Source organism: Monodon monoceros, unplaced genomic scaffold (genome assembly GCF_005190385.1).
Source record: "Monodon monoceros isolate NGI ecotype Baffin Bay Population unplaced genomic scaffold, NGI_Narwhal_1 Super_Scaffold_5, whole genome shotgun sequence".
NCBI lineage: Eukaryota > Metazoa > Chordata > Mammalia > Artiodactyla > Monodontidae > Monodon > Monodon monoceros.
Genome location: NW_021703782.1, coordinates 15371608 through 15390950, shown reverse-complemented (window position 1 = coordinate 15390950; position 19343 = coordinate 15371608). Strand labels below are relative to the sequence as shown.

The following is a 19343-nucleotide window of genomic DNA, read 5'->3' as shown; positions in this document are numbered from 1 at the left end:
TTTATAAGATGACTTTATTTATTTATTTTTTAACATCTTTATTGGAGTATAATTGCTTTACAGTGGTGTGTTAGTTTCTGCTGTATAACAAAGTGAGTCAGCTATGCATATACATACATCCCCATGTCTCCTCCCTCTTGCATCTCCTTCCCACCCTCCCTATCCCACCCCTCTAGGTGGGCACAAAGCACCGAGCTGATCTCCCTGTGCTATGCGGCTGCTTCCCACTAGATATCTGTTTTACATTTAGTAGTGTATATATGTCCATGCCACTCTCTCAATTCGTCCCAGCTTACCCTTCCCCCTCCCCATGTCCTCAAGTCCATTCTCTATGTCTGCATCTTTATTCCTGTCCTGCCCCTAGGTTCTTCAGAACCTTTTTTTTTTAGATTGCATATATATGTGTTAGCATACGGTATTTGTTTTTCTCTTTCTGACTGACTTCACTCTGTATGACAGTCTCTAGGTCCATCCACCTCACTACAAATAACTCAATTTCGTTTCTTTTTATGGCTGAGTAATATTCCATTGTATATATTGCCACGTCTTCTTTATCCATTCATCTGTCGATGGACACTTAGGTTGCTTCCATGTCCTGGCTATTGTAAATAGTGCTGCAATGAACATTGTGGTACATGACTCTTTTCGAATTATGGTTTTCTCAGGGTATAATGCCCAGTAGTGGGATTGCTGGGTCATATGGCAGTTCTATTTTTAGTTTTTTGAGGAACCTCCATACTGTTCTCCATAGTGGCTGTATCAATTTACATTCCCACCAACAGTGCAAGAGGGCTCCCTTTTCTCCACACCCTCTCCAGCATTTATTGTTTGTAGATTTTTTGATGTTGGCCATTCTGACTGGTGTGAGGTGATATACTTCATTGTAGTTTTTTTTGTTTGTTTGTTTGTTTGTTTTGCGATACACGGGCCTCTCACTGTTGTGGCCTCTCCCGTTGCGGAGCATAGGCTCCGGACGCACAGGCTCAGCGGCCATGGCTTGCAGGCCCAGCCGTTCTGCGGCATGAGGGATCTTCCTGGACCGGGGCACGAACCTGTGTCCCCTGCATCGGCAGGCGGACTCTCAACCACTGCGCCACCAGGGAAGCCCATTCATTGTAGTTTTGATTTGCATTTCTCTAATGATTAGTGATGTTGAGCATCCTTTCATGTGTTTGTTGGCAATCTGTATATCTTCTTTGGAGAAATGTCTATTGAGGTCTTCTGCCCATTTTTGGATTGGGTCGTTTGTTGTTTTGATATTGAGCTGCATGAGCTGCTTGTATATTTTGGAGATTAATCCTTTGTCAGTTGCTTCATTTGCAAATATTTTCTCCCATTCTGAGGGTTGTCTTTTCATATAAGATGACTTTAAAAGTTTTTTTCTGAAAGAATGAATGTGTAAGAATAGCCAAGAACAATTTTTAAAAGAAAATAGTGAAGTTGAACTTGCTTTACCAGAAAAAATAAAAAATTAAATGTGACATTGACACAGGATATATAAATAGAACAGACCAGAAACATCCAAAAACAGACCTCAGTACATGTAGGAATTTAGCAAACAACAGTGGTATTATTTATTACTAGTTGTGGTATGATTTTGAGCAAGTCTTCTTAGCCTCAGTATCCACATCTGTAAAATGGGATTGATACCATATTTCCTCAATTTTAAAATGCTTTTTTGTTTTATTTTCATGTTTCTGAAATAGGGAGGTGTCTCAGTGATGTGTACATTTAATGCAGTATCTTCTTCTGCTCTGAAAAGCTGTCATTGATACTTATAATTAGGGAAGTATTGTGGAATCTAAAATAAGGTTGTTGAGAAGAGTAAATGAGATAATGAAAACAAATTGCTTAGCACAGTACCTGGCAGACACCAATACATCCTAGCAATTCTTATTATTATAAAATTAGGGAAGAAAGGATTGTGGATGAGTTACAGGAGTGTTCAGATGCAAATACTAGAGTCCAGTCAAGGCTGCTTTGGGCAAATAGCATGTAAAGCATCTGGCAATTAACCGTGGGAGGCTGGGTTCCTGCTCAGTGGTGCCTGCAGGAACCCAGGCTGTCTTCAGTGGATCTTTCTGCTCTGCCATCCTTAGCACATAGGACTTCCTTCTCGTGGTAGTCGAGCCTGTACCTCTGAGCCGGAGGGAGGAAGAGAAAGAGATGGCACCACAGCCCTGCACTTAGATTTCACCAACAGAACAGCCACCTGTGGCCTTTCTTAGCACAAAGGATGTAGTTGACTTCACCTCTGGTTCTTACCTTTTATAGACTCCGCAGTTGAAGTTTACAAGGACAATAGACTGTTGATTAAAAAACATTGGGATAATTGGCTTTTTTTTTTAAGTTAGATTCTCTGTGTCACGCTATGTCAGATTAAATTGTAGATGACTTAGAGATTTAAATTTTTTTAATGCAAGAAAAAATAGGTATATATTTCTGTAATTTCAGGGTGAGAAAGGGTTTTCCAGGCATGATATTAAAAGCAGAAACCTTGTAGGAAAAGTGGGATATATTTGACTTTGCTTAAAAATTTTGTAAGACCAGTTAATAAAATTAAAGGGCAGATGACTAATTAGGAAGAGTATTTGTAACATGTGACAAAAGGTTAATATTTTTACCATATGATGAACTCTTAAGTACACCAATAAAAAAAAAAAAGATAAATGGGGGTCAGCAAAAATGGGCAAAGGAGAGTGACAGGCAATTAGCCACACTGGTAGTCAAAGGAATGCAAATTAAAAGAATGATGAAAATGGTTTTTAACCTATTTGGCAAAGAGGGAATCCTATTTCATGTGGGATCTTCCCGGACCGGGGCACGAACCCGTGTCCCCTGCATCGGCAGGCGGACTCTCAACCACTGCGCCACCAGGGAAGCCCTGGAATCCTATTTTAATACTCATCGTTGGTGCGAATCTTACGAAGCTGGCATCCTTATCCACAGATAGTAGGAGTAGTAAATTTCTCAGAAGGGTAGTTTAACAAATTGTGTAGTAAGTTATTTTTTTTAATTTTTATTATTTATATTTATTTTTATTTAAAAAAATTTTGAATTTTATTTTATTTATTTTTTTATACAGCAGGTTCTTATTAGTTATCCATTTTATACATATTGGTGTGTATATGTCAATCCCAATGTAGTAAGTTCTTAATAAATATTTGTTGACTGCAGCCCTGGGGGCAGGGACTGGCCCTGGGCCAACTTGCTCCTGGATCTCACTGATTCCTTTCCTTCTAGGCAGGTCCCCTTCTCCCCTTGCCGTCTTTCCCTATGCCCTGCTGTCAGGTTGGGCTGGGTGGGTGCTGGGAGGCAGCCAGCTCACCTGAAGGCCTTGCATTCTACCCCCTGGCTCCCAGGATTTCTGGGTTGTTCTCCCAAAGGCCGGGGAGGGCAGACCCAAACCCAAACCCACTGTTTGTCTCACTTTTACTGGAAGCCTGAAAGTTTGGTTTGTATGGGAGAAAGTGAGGTGGGGCACGCGTGTCCTGCTAATCAGGAGAGCCCTGCAAGTCCCAGGGAGCAGGCTGTACTGCAGGCTACCCTCCTCCTTTCCTGGAAGCGAGAGGGCTCTCGGCCAGCCCCCAGGACTCGCTTTTCTCAGAGCACAGAGTACGTGAGGCATGGGGCGAGGTGGAGCCATGCTGGCCTGCAGGGAAGCTGGCCCGGCTTTCTCTACCAGGGACGAGCCAGCGGCAGAAGGCCCTGGACTCCCTCCCTGCCTCTCCTCCTCTCCCCCTGCTTCCTGAAGGCCGGCCAGTGACATTGATTGGCATATGTATATGTCAGTGCTGACCATTTCCCCTCTGAGAGGCTGGGCAAGTTCTCCGGATACCAGGTGTCTGGGGAGTTAACCGGGATAGCAAGCCACAACTGTTCTCAGCACCTTTCCCAGAAAAGCGCAAAAAGTACAAAGTCGCCTGCACCCCCAGACTCGGGCCACCAGCCAAAGCGCCCTCTGGGGCAGCCTGACTAGCCCTAGGAACAGATTCTGTCCCCGTTCCTCCCGCCTCGGCCGCCCCCTGCCATCCACCAGATGCTGTGGAGGTGCTTCCCACGGCAGAGGCCTTGACCATGGGTAAACCGTGGCGTGCACCGCTCTGCTGGCCAGATTCTGCCTGTGACCTTGGCTACTCACACCAGTCCCTCTTTTTGGCAGCGGCCACGAGCCCCTCCCCCACCCCCACTCCCGCACCTCAGGATATTTGCAGTTGGCACATTGACAGAGATTGTGAGCAACGGGACCGGGACTCAGAGTTTCCATGACCAGCGGAGAAATTCTAGAAACAGCCTGTACTTGCGGGGTTTCCTTTCCTTTTCTCTCCCTGCCACAGGGAAAAGTTAACGTGGAATTTTCGGCAGGGCGATCAGATGGTTGCCTGTCCTCGGCACATTTGCTTACAGGATGGGGAAGGAAGGCTGCCTGTCTGTGCCTCTCCCACCACCTTACTTTTGGGTCTCCCACCCCACCTTATGTTCTACTTTATTTTATTTTTTACCTTGTGTTTTATATTCCAACTCCAGACAGACTTCTCTGGCTCTCTGGGGGTCTTCAGCTCTCTTGAAGCTGCAGGAGAGGGTGTCCCTCCCCCTATAACTGCTAATAGTTCGACTGGGGGTTGAGATCAAAGAGCAGTAAGGTTCTAAACTTGGGGGCCCTGGACAAGAGGGTCGTGGGAAATTAATACATCATTCAGGAGATATCCTTCGGGGGCTCTCCTGGTGCCAGGCACTCACTCCTCCAGGCTCAGGGAAGAAGATAGGCGTGAGTCTCCACCATTGTGGAGTTTACAGTCAGTAGGAGGAGATAGATAATAAATATGTAAAAAACAAAACAAAACAAAAGAAGACTCTGTAAAATAGTGATATATGGTAAGAAGAAAATAAAACAGGGTGTTGGGATTCTGAATGGCTTGTGAGTAGGTTTTTTTTTTTGGAAACCAGGTGGCCCTCCGCTTTGAGAAGGTGACCTGTGAGCTGAGACTTGATATGAAGATCTAGGGGAAGGGCATTCTCAGCAGAGGGAACAGCAAGTGCAAAGGCCCTGAGGTCAGAATGCGCTTGGTGTGCTAAAGGAACAGAAAGAAGGCCAGGGTGGCTGGATCCTGGTGAGGTCAGTGGGATTAGCAAGGGCCAGACCTCACAGTGACTTATAGGCCAGGAAAAGTGGTTTCGATTTGATTCATCTGTTGTTTTGCTTGTTTGGCTGCGGCACACGAGATCTTAGTTCCCCAACCAGGGATCGAACCCGTGCCCCCTGTAGTGGAAGCTCAGAGTCTTAACCATGGACTGCCAGGGAAGTCCCAGATTTGATTCCACTTGTACTGGGAAGCCATCGTGGGTTCAAAGCAAAGGAAGTGCTGTGATCAGATTTGTACTTTAAAAGGATGACTCTTTCATTGAGCTGTACACTTAAGACTTGGGCACTTCACGTGTATATATGTTACACTTAAAAGAGAGAGAAGGGACTCAGACAGTTTGGGGGTGAGTGCTCAGTGGAAGCGGGAAGCCTGGTTAAGAGATTTGATTTTATTTTAGTATTTTTATTTCAAGCAGCATTTCAACATTTCCTTCACTCAGATTTCCTGTCTTCAGATTCAGACAATCCTTCCTGTCTTCTGGAGGAGAGGTCTTGAGGCATGAATTGGTCTTGTGAGTAGCACCCGAAAGGCAGTTATTGAAAACTTGTAATATACACTCAGTGCTAATGTTGCTGTAGCTCATTCACTTTGTCTTATACTATTCCGGTGTTAAAGTGGTTAGTTTGTTTATCCACTCTCCTGCTGACGGGCTCTTGGGTTGCTTCCAAAGTTTTTCTTATTGTGAATAGTGCTGCTGCAAGAATTCTTGTATCTGTCTTTTTTCTTTTTTTTTTTCCTCTCTGTTTGGGGCTGAAAGTCACCCAAACTAGAGGATGTCTGAGTTGCAAGCTAAAATCAAATACCCTTTCCGGGTGGCATTCTGATTGCCCCTTGGGGTTGGTGTTGGCAGGAGAGGGTAAGCCTTTAAGTCTGGTTAGAATGTTGATCCCTTTTTAATAGGCAAGCAGTTTTTTGGGGGGGAGGGGGAGGGCAAGTGGAAATACATCGTGTTGTTAAGGGAAGTCACTTATGGCACCATGTTGTCTAGAGACTGCTGCCTTGAGGGGTATTTTAACCTGAGAAAGGGGAGCTTGTCCATGTGGGTCTTTTGCTGTCCTTGATCTGTATCTGAGGATGATAGCCAGAAACGTGGTTGCCTTTGCTCTGGAATCCATCTGAGTGTGCTCTTGACAGCCCCTCTCTAGAGCTCTGGCCGGCAGAGATGGAGAAGCAGAAGGGAAGAGTATCGGGGTCCTTATGCTGTCCTTAGCACCTTTGGCAAGAGGGAGCTTTGAGAAGGCACTGTGCATCCCTGCCCTTGAGCCCTTGGCCCTAAATACTGCATCTCCAGTGCAGTGTATCCCAGCCATTCTGCACTCTCTGGAGAAGTGAAGGTATGTCTGTTTACATATGCATTTGTATTTACATATTCGAGCCGCAAGTATTTATTTAGATCCTACCAACTTCCTAGGGTTGTTATGAAACAACCAAGAAAGTTAACTGAAAGTGTTAGGAGTCTCACTGTGAGACAGTACACCATTGAGACAGAGTGGTAGGATTGAGAGGAGGATGGGGTAGGACTTGTGCTGGGGAGGATTTGGGGTGGACCAGAGATGGTGCTTTTTCCTGCAGTTCATTCTTTTTTAAAAAAAAAAACCCAGCACATCCAGGCCCTTCACACTTGTGGAGAGAGTTCTTGGAACACATTCAGACTACACTCAACTTTCTGACTGATGTCTCTACCATATGTTAATCAGCCTTTCCAGTCCTGGTCCTGTGGGCCATGTGGAGACAGGAGGGTGCAGGGGTGAAAGGGAGGAGGGGCAGACGTCTCAGGTGGAGCCCAGGGTCCCAGCAAGAGAGTAGTGGCAGCTGAGGGTGAAAGATGATGGGAGCCTAGTTGGAGGGACCCTTGCCTGCCAGGCAGAGGGACTAAACTTTTCTGTTGGGTAGGGGAAGTGATGGAAGGTAGGTATTTTAGCATGATCCTCGGAGGGGACAGGGTGGAATGGAGCTGGCGTGAGTGACTAGTGCGGGTGGTGCGCTGCAGTGCTTTCTCCTCCTGAATCCCAAGAAGAGGGGCGCTCCTGTCACGTGGTGAGGCCCATGCTGAGGAAGCAGAGGTTGAGGGAAGGCCTTTCACCTCAGTAATCCCATGATGACTGCCAGTGACCTTGGGCCAGGGAATGAACCATGTGGGAGGTTTGGGAAATGGGAGGGAAAATGGAGGAATTATGATTCAGGCATGTAATTACTCAATCTCCCTCTGTTTCTTGCCACCTTCCTGTCTCTGGTTTGGAAATATGGGCCGTTTTCCTCTTTTTCCCAATAACCCTCTTTCTCCTCAGAGTAGGGCTCGTTTATGACTCATGCTGGTAAATATAAGGCCCAAGACGCAGCCTGTGCCTTCCTACCCGGGCCCTGGCCACGTGCTCACGAGCGGTAACTCGGGGAAGGGGCCGCCACTGCACAGCAGTGCTCCTTGCCCTCTCTGGTGAAGAAATCTGGTAATCTAACCACCTTCCTCTGAGAATAGTGGTCCTCAGACCTCTGTGTGCATCGTGATCACCTGGAGAGCTTCCTGAAACACAGATTGCTGGACCCCATCTGGAGTCTCTGAGTCAGCAGATTCGGGTGGGGCTGAGAATTTGTGTTTCCAACGGGTTCCCAGGTGATGGTGATGCTGCTGGTGGGGACCACACTCTGAGAACTACTTTCCTGGAGAAATTATCACTCCCAATTCAGCATCTCAGCTGAAGAGATGGCATGGTCAGAATCTTTGAGGAGGAGTGGGGGGGGGGGCTTACGCTGGCTTAAGGATGGGAGGGTTTAAAGGGGGAGACAGTGGTGCAGCAGGACATGGAGGGAGGGGGATGGGTGGGCTGGCGTCAGGGCAGGGAGAGTCTTTGCTGCAGGCAGAGCAGTGGTGCTGTCCTCCGGCCTGGCTTCTAGTAGAGAGAGGTTCCCTGCACCAGGAAAACCAAGTGTGCCTCTGCCTGCTGTAGCCCAGGGTCTTGTAAGGGGTCACTGTCTGGAAAGAGCCCACCTCCCTTCTCAGAGGACTCTTCTTAGCCATTTGGGGACTTCTTGTGAGAGGCCCTCGGTGGCACAGTCTGCCCACACAGTGTTGCTGCCCGGGAGTTGGAGTTGGCATTTATGAATGACCCTTCTGCTACAGCAAGAGAGTTGAGGTCTCAGCCTGATTGAGGAAATGATGACGGGGTGGAGGGCGGTCTTTTCCAACTCGCTCTGATACTTGTGGTTAGCAGGACAGTGATGTGGCTTGTTTCTCTCCTGGTAACCGCTAAAGAAGAGCCTCTGCAGGTCTTTAATGGAAAACTGTGGGGCCAGCAGCCCCAAGGGGCAGGGAAGCACCCCAGGCTGGATCGAACCTGGGAAAAAGAAGCCTTGCTCTTTAGACCAGACTGGGTGCTGTGTTCTTCCACCTGGAACCCAGGGAACCGCCTACCTGGGCTCCTGGCTTCTGTTCTTGCCCACCTCCAGTCTGTTCTCCACACTGCAGCCAGACCAGTATACTAAAAACACAGATCTGGTGGTACCTCTGCTGAAAATGATCCCCACTGCCCTCCAGATGGGGTCTAGCCACCTTCGCGTGGCCTATAGGCCTGTGCCTGCCCTGGCCCCTGCCACATCCTCTTGTGTACACCTGGACTCTTAAGTTCTTAGATGCGGCATCTTGGCCGAGGCATTCTAAACGAAGCTGCATCTTTCTGGAACATTCTGCCCCATCCCCACCCTGTCACCTTCACCTGGCCCACTTCTACACGCCCTGGAGGTCTCAGCTAAAATAACGTCTCTTTCTGGAGGCCTCCCCTGACCCCTGACACTAGACTTGACCGCCCTGCTGTATTCTCTAAGCTTCCTGTGCTCCTCGTTGTGACCTATGGCGGACGGTTTGTTTGGCTTGTTCCCCAGGCATCCACGCTGAGGCAACCCTGTGGTTTACTCTTGTTGTCCTGGTGTGTTTAGTAATAGCGCCTCCTTTCACTGGCAAGTGTGTTACTTTGGATAATAGATTATGGTCCAAGCTACTAAAAGTAGAGAATCAAAAAACGACACTTTCCAGACGTCCTTTCACTGGAATGCAATGTGACATGCATTCTGCCAATTAGCTACACTCCATCTAGTCTTAAATATGTGGATATCCTCTTCCTCAGGATGGACCCTGGGACATCCATTTGCTGGTGTGGATCATGGCAGTTGCGGCATAATCCTGGAGCAGGCAGCTTCCTTGTGCCATAGCTTCCTGATGGTGGCGGCGGGCAGCAGCTCCTTGGCCGACTGACTCTGCACTGTGATTTTGGGAGTAGCTCCTGGACGCTCAGACTAGAGTCTGTTTTTTCAGCTCTTCCCATGATTCTCTGGGCCATTTAATATGTTACACAAAACCTCTTTCTGCTTAAATTGCCTAACTGAACCCGGATCAATACACAACCCTTGTCATCATTGTTCTTGTAAGTTGCTTGTTGAATTGTTTGTTTTCCCTGCTCTGTGAGGGCAGGTCCTAGGCATTCCCTAGCATTATTCCCGGTATGAAACCGGTAGGCAATGAATATGTGTTGAATGAATGAACTCTTGGACAGAGTTTTTTAAAGTCCGGCAGGTGTAGCTAGCCTTTTGTTCAATTAATATAAACAAAATTGAAGGAATGGGGATTGTTTAGTCTAGGGTAATAAGTGGTCTGGACATCTGACTTTGGGGAATGTCTGAAGGCCCCGGGGGCCCCCGGGGAGCTGTGGTAGTGGGTGGGTTAGAATGTCTGTGGAAGGAGGCACTGAGCTACCTGTTCCTCATCAAGCTGTAGGGGTGATGCCAGCAGACATCAGTTAGATGGGAGGTTGGATTTGGCATCTTCCAGCAGAAATTCTCTGCTTCTCCCCACTCGTGTGCCCAGCACTGGTCCAGACACTATGCTATGGGGAAGCATAAGGGGAGGACCCCCTTGCCTTCAAGGAACAAAAATCTGTCTGGAAGGCTCCCTGGGAGACCAGGTCATTAGGAGTCCAAAGTAGCTGGAGATGAGTGCTCAAATGGTGGTCCCAGAAGGCTTCCTGGAAGAGGAGGTAATCCAAGAATAGGCAGGTTCAGGTCTAGGTGAGGGGATTGGCCTGAGAGCTTGGAGAACAAGGAACAGAAGGAACAGACCTAAGTACCTGCTGTGCTATGACCTTTAAGCTCTCTCTCTCGTTTATCAGAATGCCCCTGAGAGCCTGGACATTGCATAGCCTAATTGTGCTGGGGGCACGTGGTAGGTTAGTGGCAGGCCCCAAGTTTGAACCCAGGCCTGCCCAACTCATCATGCTGTCTGATTTAGCCACTAGATCATACATTTTACTTATTTATTTGACCCTGAATAACAAGTTGGGAAGTTTTGCTTCAAATGGGTGACGTAAGTGGTGGATGTGAGTACCTTGTTTCCTAAGCCACATGCCAGGCCCCGTGGTCTGACAAACAGGAGTGGACTTAGAGGGACAATAGGTCAGAATTTTGCAATGGAGTGTCTGGGAAATGTTGATGGATGAATGAGAATAGAGGTGACTCTTGCCCTGGCCTCTGGTAGGGGGAGTCCTGCAGGCTCCTGCTTACCGAGCTTCCTGACTCAGTTAGTTGGTTTTGGAAGGTTTCCTTGCTCTGGCAAGCCCAGGCTCCGCTGGGACGGTAGAGCCTGGCAGATGCACAACTCTCCCCTGCTGGTCCAGCCCTCAGGGCTCAGCATGTGGCTAAATCAGCCGTCCCAGCCGCCTGTGCTGGCTGCCCAGGGCCCTGACGCCGCTGGCCTCTGCCCTTCCCAACCTCCCTCGCACGGGCAGTGACTCGCACAATGGGGGCTCAGTAAATATTGGTCCATGAACGGCAGGCTAGTGGTTCTAATTTTGTTCTCTGCTTCTGGGTCACCACTCTTTTTTTTTTTTAAAGTTTTCCCATCCTGCCTCTCCCAGCGATGTGAGGTTCCATGGGGACAGTATAGTAAGTGGGTCACCAGTTCCAGGTACCCCCACTGCCCTCCCTACCAGCTCTCCTACGCTGTCAGTGGAAATCTCCCACCCTGGGTGGCCTTTGGCTGAGCCAAAGCCTGAGACTAAGGTTCTGGGAGTGCGAGCTGGAAGAGGAGAGAGCACATCCTTGTAGGGTATGTGGGAGAGCAGTTAGGAGGGAGGGCCTAGCGAAGCAGGAGAAGAAATGGCCTGTTGAGCCCTGGGCCTGTTGGGCAAGGCCGAGGACTTGCTTTCAGGCCGTGATATTTGCACTGTACTTGGGAGGGAGTTTCATCTTGTCCGAGAGGAGAGTGGCCTCTTGGGCAATGTTCATTTGGTGGGCAGGGAGGACCACAGGCTCGGTGTTTTTTCTCAAAGCTTTTCGGACTCCAGAGAGCCTGTAGGGAGGGTATGTACTTGAGTACATGCTGCGAGACTGTTGGTTTTCTCACGGTGTCTGTGGGGACTTACACAGAGAACTGGACCTTTGTTAGTTTGACCATGCGTGCTGGGAGTACACTAATTATTTATAGAACACTTGGCAGTCTGTGTAGTCACATTATTAATTTTACAGCTTCTAGGTTTTGTCCCATACTTAGAAAGTTCTCCCTAACTCCCTGATTTGATTATAAAAAAAAATCACCCATGTTTTCTTATATAGTTGTACCTACACAACTGGGACACATCAATGATGCATTTAAAAAGGTTAAAAACAAAACAAAGCAAAACACTCCAAATCCCACCACTCAGAAATAGTCATCACTGATATTAGGTGAACATTATTCCAGACAACCTTCCAGACATGCTCACAGATAAAATGCATATAGAGAAATAGATATAAATGCTCCAAAACGTGGGAGCACGTGACAAATTAGGAGATTGGGATAAACATATACATACTGCTATATATAAAATAGATAACTAATAAAGACCTGTATAGCACAGGGAACTCTACTCAATATTCTGTAATAACGTATATGGGAAAAGAATCTGAAAAAGAATATATATACATATATATATATATATATATATATATATATATATATATAAAACTGATTCACTTTGCTGTACACCTGAAACTAATACAACATTGTAAATCAACTATACTTCAATAAAAATTAAAGAAAATACTCATATAAAAAAGTATGAAAACTTCCCTGAATGTAACCAAAGAAAAACTATAGTAAAATTAAAGGAATTATTAGACTATGAAGAAATGTGTCTTTCACAAGAGGGATGATTTCCTAAAAGACCCCAAAAAGGCTAAAAAATAAAGCTTGTGAGTCATATCTATAATTACTTGTTTCCATTTTAGATGGTATTTATTGACTCTGCTATGAAAAATGAGGACATTAGCTTTTTTTTCTTTTTTTGGGTGCGTTGGGTCTTCATTGTGGTGTGCGGGCTTCTCATTGTGGTGGCTTCTCTTGCTGCGGAGCATGGGTTCTAGGTGCACAGGCTTCAGTAGTTGCAGCACGTGGGCTCAATAGTTGTGGCATGCGGGCTTAGTTGCTCTGCGGCATGTGGGATCTTCCCGGACCAGGGCTCGAACCTGTGTCTCCTGCATTAGCAGGCGGATTCTTAACCACTGCACCACCAGGGAAGTCCCAGGACATTAGCATTTTCACATTTTTTTCTCATCTCCTTTCTTTCCATCTCTTGATTGTATTAATTATATTATTAAATTGTCCATTATTATAACATTTAGATTCTGTCCTATAACCGTAATCCCCATAGTTTTTAATTATTTCTTATTTGAAGGGTTTTAATGCTTACCCATGGTTTTTGCATTCCTGAGCCTTCATTTTATTTTTCTACTAATTAGCTGCATTTCATTATCATGTCATTTTCTTCCCCCCTAGAAAGGGGACTGAAGTCTCTGACTTATTTCATGCTTGAGAATTTCTGCCTGTTGTCTTTACCAATTTGTACGACATCACAGCTGGGAATAATATTCATTGGTTCATATTTTCTTTCTCAGAATTATGTAAACACTGTTGCATTTCTTCTGATGCTAAATGTTGCTATGGAGAAGATGACAGCAGTCTGAATTTTCTGCCACTTAAAAGAAGTTTTAGTACATTTCACAGTTTTCGGAAGAAAATATTATGGGACGGGGGAGTTACTTCTGGATTCCTGGAAAAGTCTTCTTTTTAAGTTCGGTAACTTCACTAGGCAGCATCCCAGTGTTGAGCCTTCTGCATGAAATTTTTGTGGAGTACAGTGTATTATTGCAATCTTCAGATTCTGTTTTTCCTTTCATTTCAGGGAAATCATGTGTTTTTTTATCTTTGAACATATTTTTTATTCCGGTCTCAGGTTCTCTACTTCAGGAACACCAGTTATCCTGGCGTTGGTGCCATGCCGTCACTATGTGCTTTAATTTGCCTTTTCCGTCCGCATTCACTGTGCTTATCTCAAACCTTCTTTTGTCAGTATCTCTATTTGAAATTTCTGGCAGAATTCTGTTCTCCGTTCATTAGAATCTGTGTATTAGTTCTTCAGTGAGGTTTTGTTGGTCTTTTTTTGGTAAGCCTGCATCTCCTTTTGTCTTACAGCCCCACCTCTGAGCCCTGGTTTTATTGTGTGCATGTTCTAATTGAGTTATTCCACAGAGTGGGCAGTTTTGAGGGATTGCTGTCTCTGGAGTGATGTTTTCCTTTCCATCGACATCTTTGTCTCTGCGTGGTTGGCCTGCTGCTTCTCCTCGTCATATTCATGCTAGTGCTTTTTGGCTCTTTTGGCTCTAAAATAAGGCAGTGACTTTCTTCCCACCACTTTGAGGGAGCCTGGTCCTCTGAGCCAACAGCATACTCGAGCCTTTGTCTGTCTGCAGCTTGTTTTTTTTCATTTTTATTATTATTATTTTTTTGCGGTACGCGGGCCTCTCACTGCTGTGGCCTCTCCCGTTCCGGAGCACAGGCTCCGGACGCGCAGGCTCAGCGGCCATGGCTCACGGGCCCAGCTGCTCCGCGGCCTGTGGGATCTTCCCTGACCAGGGCACGTGTCCCCTGCATCGGCAGGCGGACTCTCAACCACTGTGCCACCAGGGAAGCCCTGCAACTTGTTTTTAATGCCTGGCCCCATGGGCTCTTCTTACTCCTCCTGGAAGGAAGGTGGTCTTGAGGGTGGCTGGCTCAGCTCCCCAGCGGGAACGGCCCACCCGGGGCCGCCCATTTCCATGGACTTAATAGAACGGGCTTGGGCTTCCTTCTGCAGCTGGAGCAGGAGGCGAGGACCCCTGCCCAGCCTCACCATCCCCCTGCTCCGGAGCTGTATGTGTCCTCTTCCTCTCTTCTTTCTTTCCTCCAAAGAATCTCTTATAAACTTTCTTTTTTTTCCCAAGAATAACTTACATCTCCTTTGGAGCAGAAAGCTCCCCTTTCATGTCTGCCAAAAAGCCAGGGTCACTTAGATTTGAAGTGTCTTTAACGAGTCCAGGGTCCCTGGACCAGGACTCCTTACTGCCCTCCAGCTGTTTCTACATTCTCCTCTGACTCTCCGGGGTGGGCATCCTGTCTGGAGTGCAGGCCAGGTGGGAGGGCTCCGCCCCACCCACTCCCAGGGGCCTCTGGGTCACTGAAGAGCAAACTCTGAGTCGATGCTTACCTGGACGTGAACGCCTGTCCACGTACAGCTACAAGTACCCCAGGTGTCTCGGCCTTGAAGTGTTTTTGCGTGTCTCTTGTTTGTGAGTGTTCTGAAGTTGCTGCAGATGGATTTGGTTTCTTGTTTTGTTGAAATGATTCTGCAGAGGGAGCCCTGTAACACAGCCTGTCTGTGTCACACACTTGGGGGGTTTCCTCCACAGGTCTTCAGGGTACCTTACGCCTGGATTTGGGGTGCTTGCTGGGACTGGTAGAAACTGGGGTAGATCTGCCCAGAGACACGCGGGCTTTGGTGGCTTCTGCATGGGACCTGGGGCATGTATGTGTGTGTCTCCACACAGAGGGGACAGTGGCTAAAAGTGCCCTGACTTTAGTGTCGTTCAGACCTGGCTTCAGTTCATGGAGAATTCGATTTCTGGTCTACTTGCTGGTTATGGACCACGTTCCCTGATCCCCAAACCCCAGTTTCCTCATCTGTTTTGTGGGGATAAATGTCCCGCCTTCTCTTAAAGGAATCAGTGAGTGTCAGGTGCTTCAAGTAAGGTCGCACTGGGACTGCTAACTGCTGTCCTCATCTCTTTGCCCCCCCTTCCTAAACCCATGCAGCCCTCCTCCCCTTTGTTTTAACAGTGCAGCACACGCCTTAGACAAGTCACAGTGTGGCTGCGCGGAGAACAGCTTTCTGTGTACAGTGGGGTTTAGCTGTTTTGGATAAGGTCCACCCTACTCACTATGAGGTAACTTTTGGGTCTCGGTGGAGATTTGAGAGCTTTCAGTTTCAAAGTAGCACTTGTACAGACTGTGGTTTTTGCTGATGCCTCATCCATTCATTTGTGTGACTCAAAGTATATTCACTGAAGAGTGATGGTTTATGTCTCCAGATTCTGTGCGTGCCCCACGTGTGGAACCTAAAGCCTGGAATGTCCCGGGTATGCTTGTGGTCGGGGACTTGTGCGATGTAGGCGTGGAGTAAAGTTGGCCACCGTGCTTCCATTGGCAGCTTAATATCTGAGAGGGAGTCAAAGTGGAGGAACCCTGCCAATTATAAGTCTTACGATAATCATAGCCATGTTTTATCGAGCGCTTTCTTGAGTCTAGTCCCTTGCCAAAGCTCATGTCGTTAAATCTTCACAATAGTCCAATGAGGCGGGTACAGATTTTATAGATGAAAAAACTGAGGTGCGGAGAGAGAGGCTACGTAACTTGGCCAAGGTCACTGCTGGGAAGCGGCAGTGTGGAAATTCAAGCCAGGTCTTCCTGACCCTAAAGGCCATGGTACGCTCTATCACCGCTCTGGGTGATTGTAGAATGTTGACTCTGGTTACATAACTTGCCCAAGATCACACAGCTGGTAAACGGCAGAGTCAGGATGCAGATCAGCCTGCTCTTAACCACTTTGCTCTGGTTCCTCTGTCCCAAGCAAGGTCGGGGAGATGGAGTGATCCACGTGAGGCATCATGCCAGAGCCCCAGGTTCCCCGGGGAGGCATGGGAATAACTGCAGTGCCTGGGCTCCTAGGCCTGGATTAAATAGGAGGCTCATTTTCCCCTCCTGGTGTTTGTTTATTTCACAAGTTAAATTATAACTATGCTAAGGGAAATGATTAACAAAAGAAAAATCATCCATCCTGCTACTGGAAGCTTTCATTTTTTCTCTATTCCTTCTCAGTTCTTAACTCTGATTACATAATTGTTCTGCTTCTTTATTTAACATTAAACTCACGATTCTCCTTTTTATAGCTGCATACTATTGCATGAAATTGATATAATCCACTTGACCACAACACATCTTTCTGCCAATAGCCTTTTTATTTTTGGATTGCTTCTCTTAGTGTAAATTCTAGAAGTAGAGTTATTAAAGGATTTAAATACATTTATTATTGTATAACTTTTCCAGAGTCATATTATGTATACAGCCCCCAGAAGTATGTTATTCTGTTGTTTAACCTCACTAACATTTGGTTTTATATCTTTTTTAAAAAATGTCTTTTGCTATTTTAATAAGTAGCAAAGTAGCACCCTCCATCTTTTAAATTTGTATTCTTAACAAGCCAGGGAGACTGAGTATTTTTCATGTCGGTTCCCTAATTTAGGTAGTATAGAAATAATCCTTTGGCATGTTTGATGGTGTATAATTTTTCCAGTCTGTTTTTTATCCCCCCTCCTTAAGTGGTGGTGTTCTTTTTTTTTTTTTTTTTTAGATTTCCCTTTGGAGAATTTCAAACATATACAAAAGTAGAGAGAATAGTATCATGGATTCCCACCTACCCATCACTCAGTTCCAACAATTATCAACTCATGCTCAGTCTTGTCTCATCTATACTCTAATGCAAATATCCACTCCTTGGTTATTTTGAAGCAAATCCCAAGTAAGATATTTAATCCATGATGATTTCAGTATCTCTAAAAATATAAGGACTTTAAACACCCATAGTTTTCCTATACTTTTTTCTTTTCAAATTTGGTCAAACCTATTGAATTTGTTTTTTTATCTTCTGTTTCAAAAGAAGGATTTTTCTCAAAAGCTAGGCAGAGGCCTTATAGAAGGGGTGAAGAGTCAGTTTTGATACCAACTGGATTCAGACTCTGAAGAGAGACCCTCCTGTTTGGAGCGCAGCTGGCGGGTCTGGTGTGGAAGGAGAGGATGGGTGTCCTAAGCCTTGCCCTCACCTGGCCTTCTCCTCTTGCAGCCTCACCTGTCACCATGAAGCTGCTGCACCCAGCCCTCCCCAGCTGCCTCCTGCTGGCTCTGCTCGCCGTGTGGACAGCTGGTCCTGAGGCTCGTGCTGTGTCCGTGGGGACACCCGCCATCAGCGCAGCCTCTTTCTTGCAGAACCTCATGCATCGCTACGGGGAGGGCGACAGCCTCACCCTGCAGCAGCTGAAGGCCCTGCTTAACCACCTGGACGTGGGAGTGGGCCGGGACAACGTCTCCCAGTCCGTGCAGGGACCGAGGAACCTCTCGACGGTAAGGCTCCCTGGCTCTGCCCAGCACCGTCTCTGTTCTTTCAAGGTTCCCAATCTAGTTGGGGGCAGGCGAGCCTTGATGACAGAGCAGAGGGGCCACTTCTTCCCCTGCGGCCGGGATCAGCTAGTCTGAGTCTCCAGCAGCGCCTCCCAACCTCCTACATGGGTGTTTTGAAGCCCTTAGCAAAGGGCAGCCATGAAGTAGGGGCTCTCAGCCCTCCAGACCCTTCCTCAGAGCCGCACTGGGATCTCCTGGAACTGCTGGTAAGCTGGAGCTCCCGGGTCAGCTAATATTTCTTAATAGAGTTTCTGCAAAGCCCTTTGCCCGTTATCCTAGGTGAGCCTCAAAGTACCTCTACGTGCAGGTGGCAGATCTTCATTATATCCTGTATATACTGAGATACTAAGGGACCCACAGTGAGTTCTGGAGGGACCAGGATTAAGACTCAGGTCTTTTGGCTCCTGGTTCTCTGTTCTGTCTTCCATATCTTCTTGGCTAATCAGAGTCTGAGGCTGTGTGTGGCAGCCAAATATAAGTCAGCCAGCAACGTCTTTGCACATCTACTTTGTTCCCTGTGCTGAGTGTGGTGAGAAATAGAGGAAAATGAGTCATGTTTAGGGAGTTTACTGTTAAGATGGGGAGCTCAGCCAACCAAGAACAGAGTTAACTGATATTCAAATGAAGTGCTAGATGCTGTGGCTTGGATAGTCATTATAGGATTCAGAAATGAGAGAAGCGTGAGGGTGAGTGTGCACTAGATGGTCAAGGAAGCTTCTGTGTGGGGTGTCCTGGAGCTTCGCCTTGGAGGAGAGTGGAGTTTGGAGAGACCGAGTCGCTAGGCTGGGGGAGCCATGTGGCGTGTATGCAGAACCACAGGGGCGTGCACGTCTGAGTCGGAGGGGTGGCTGCCTTGGGGGGGCTCATGCAGCCTGACCCCAGAGGCCTTCCGGCTCAGCAGCAGGATCTTGGGGTCACTGAGTCCAGCCCCCAGCATTTTTTTAAGATTTTTTTGATGTGGACCATTTTTAAAGTCTTTATTGAATTTGTTAACAGTATTGCTTCAGTTTTGTTTTTTGGTTTTCTGGCCGCGAGGCATGTGGGATCCCAGCCTCCCTGACCAGGGATTGAACCCGCACCCCCTGCATTGGAAAGCGAAGTCTTAACCACTGGACCCCATGGAAGTACCAGGCCCAGAAACCCTCACTCGTCGGCACTCCCAGAGGGCTGTTTCCCTCAGAGACAGAGCCACGTAAAACCAAACTCAGCGAAAGACTGACGTGTAACTGTTTAATTAGAAGTAGAATGGCAGTGTTTCATGGGAACGGTGTGTGAGAACCACTTAACCTGATGCTTCCCAAGGGAACTCAGAGCTCATGCCCACTGGGCAGCCCACACTTGCTCCATGGCAGACCCTGAGTCTTCAGATTTCCCCCCCGCTTCCTTTCCCAATCTCTGCCAACACATCCTGCAGTCTGGGGACATTACTGTATATGGTCCAGGAGACTACTGTTCCTCTTAGACACCTGTGCTCAGTAGCTCTGGAGAAGTATGTGAAATCTGCATTTTACTGTCATAGCTCCCTGGGCTGCTGTAATGTGGCCAGATTTGGTATCTGGGAGAAGCTGTATCTTCAGGTATGCACATAGAGGCATGTTTCCCAGAAGCCACACCCTGGTCATAATGATTGG

General features: G+C 47.1%; 1 protein-coding gene across 4 annotated transcripts in view; it reads left to right on the top strand.

Annotated features, from left to right (window-relative positions):
- Nucleotides 1–19343, top strand: part of SLC39A14 (solute carrier family 39 member 14) — a 44684-nt gene that overhangs the window by 11330 nt on the left and 14011 nt on the right. For 2 of the 4 annotated variants that reach the window (XM_029202072.1, XM_029202074.1), the window contains exons 1-2: nt 5622–5655; nt 17378–17655. In XM_029202072.1, coding sequence (XP_029057905.1) covers nt 5643–5655; nt 17378–17655 — 291 coding nt within the window. In that variant the 5' untranslated portion in view covers nt 5622–5642. Of the gene's footprint in view, nt 1–5621; nt 5656–17331; nt 17656–19343 lie in introns of those variants that run through there. The other 2 variants (XM_029202073.1, XM_029202071.1) reach the window with 2 other exon arrangements.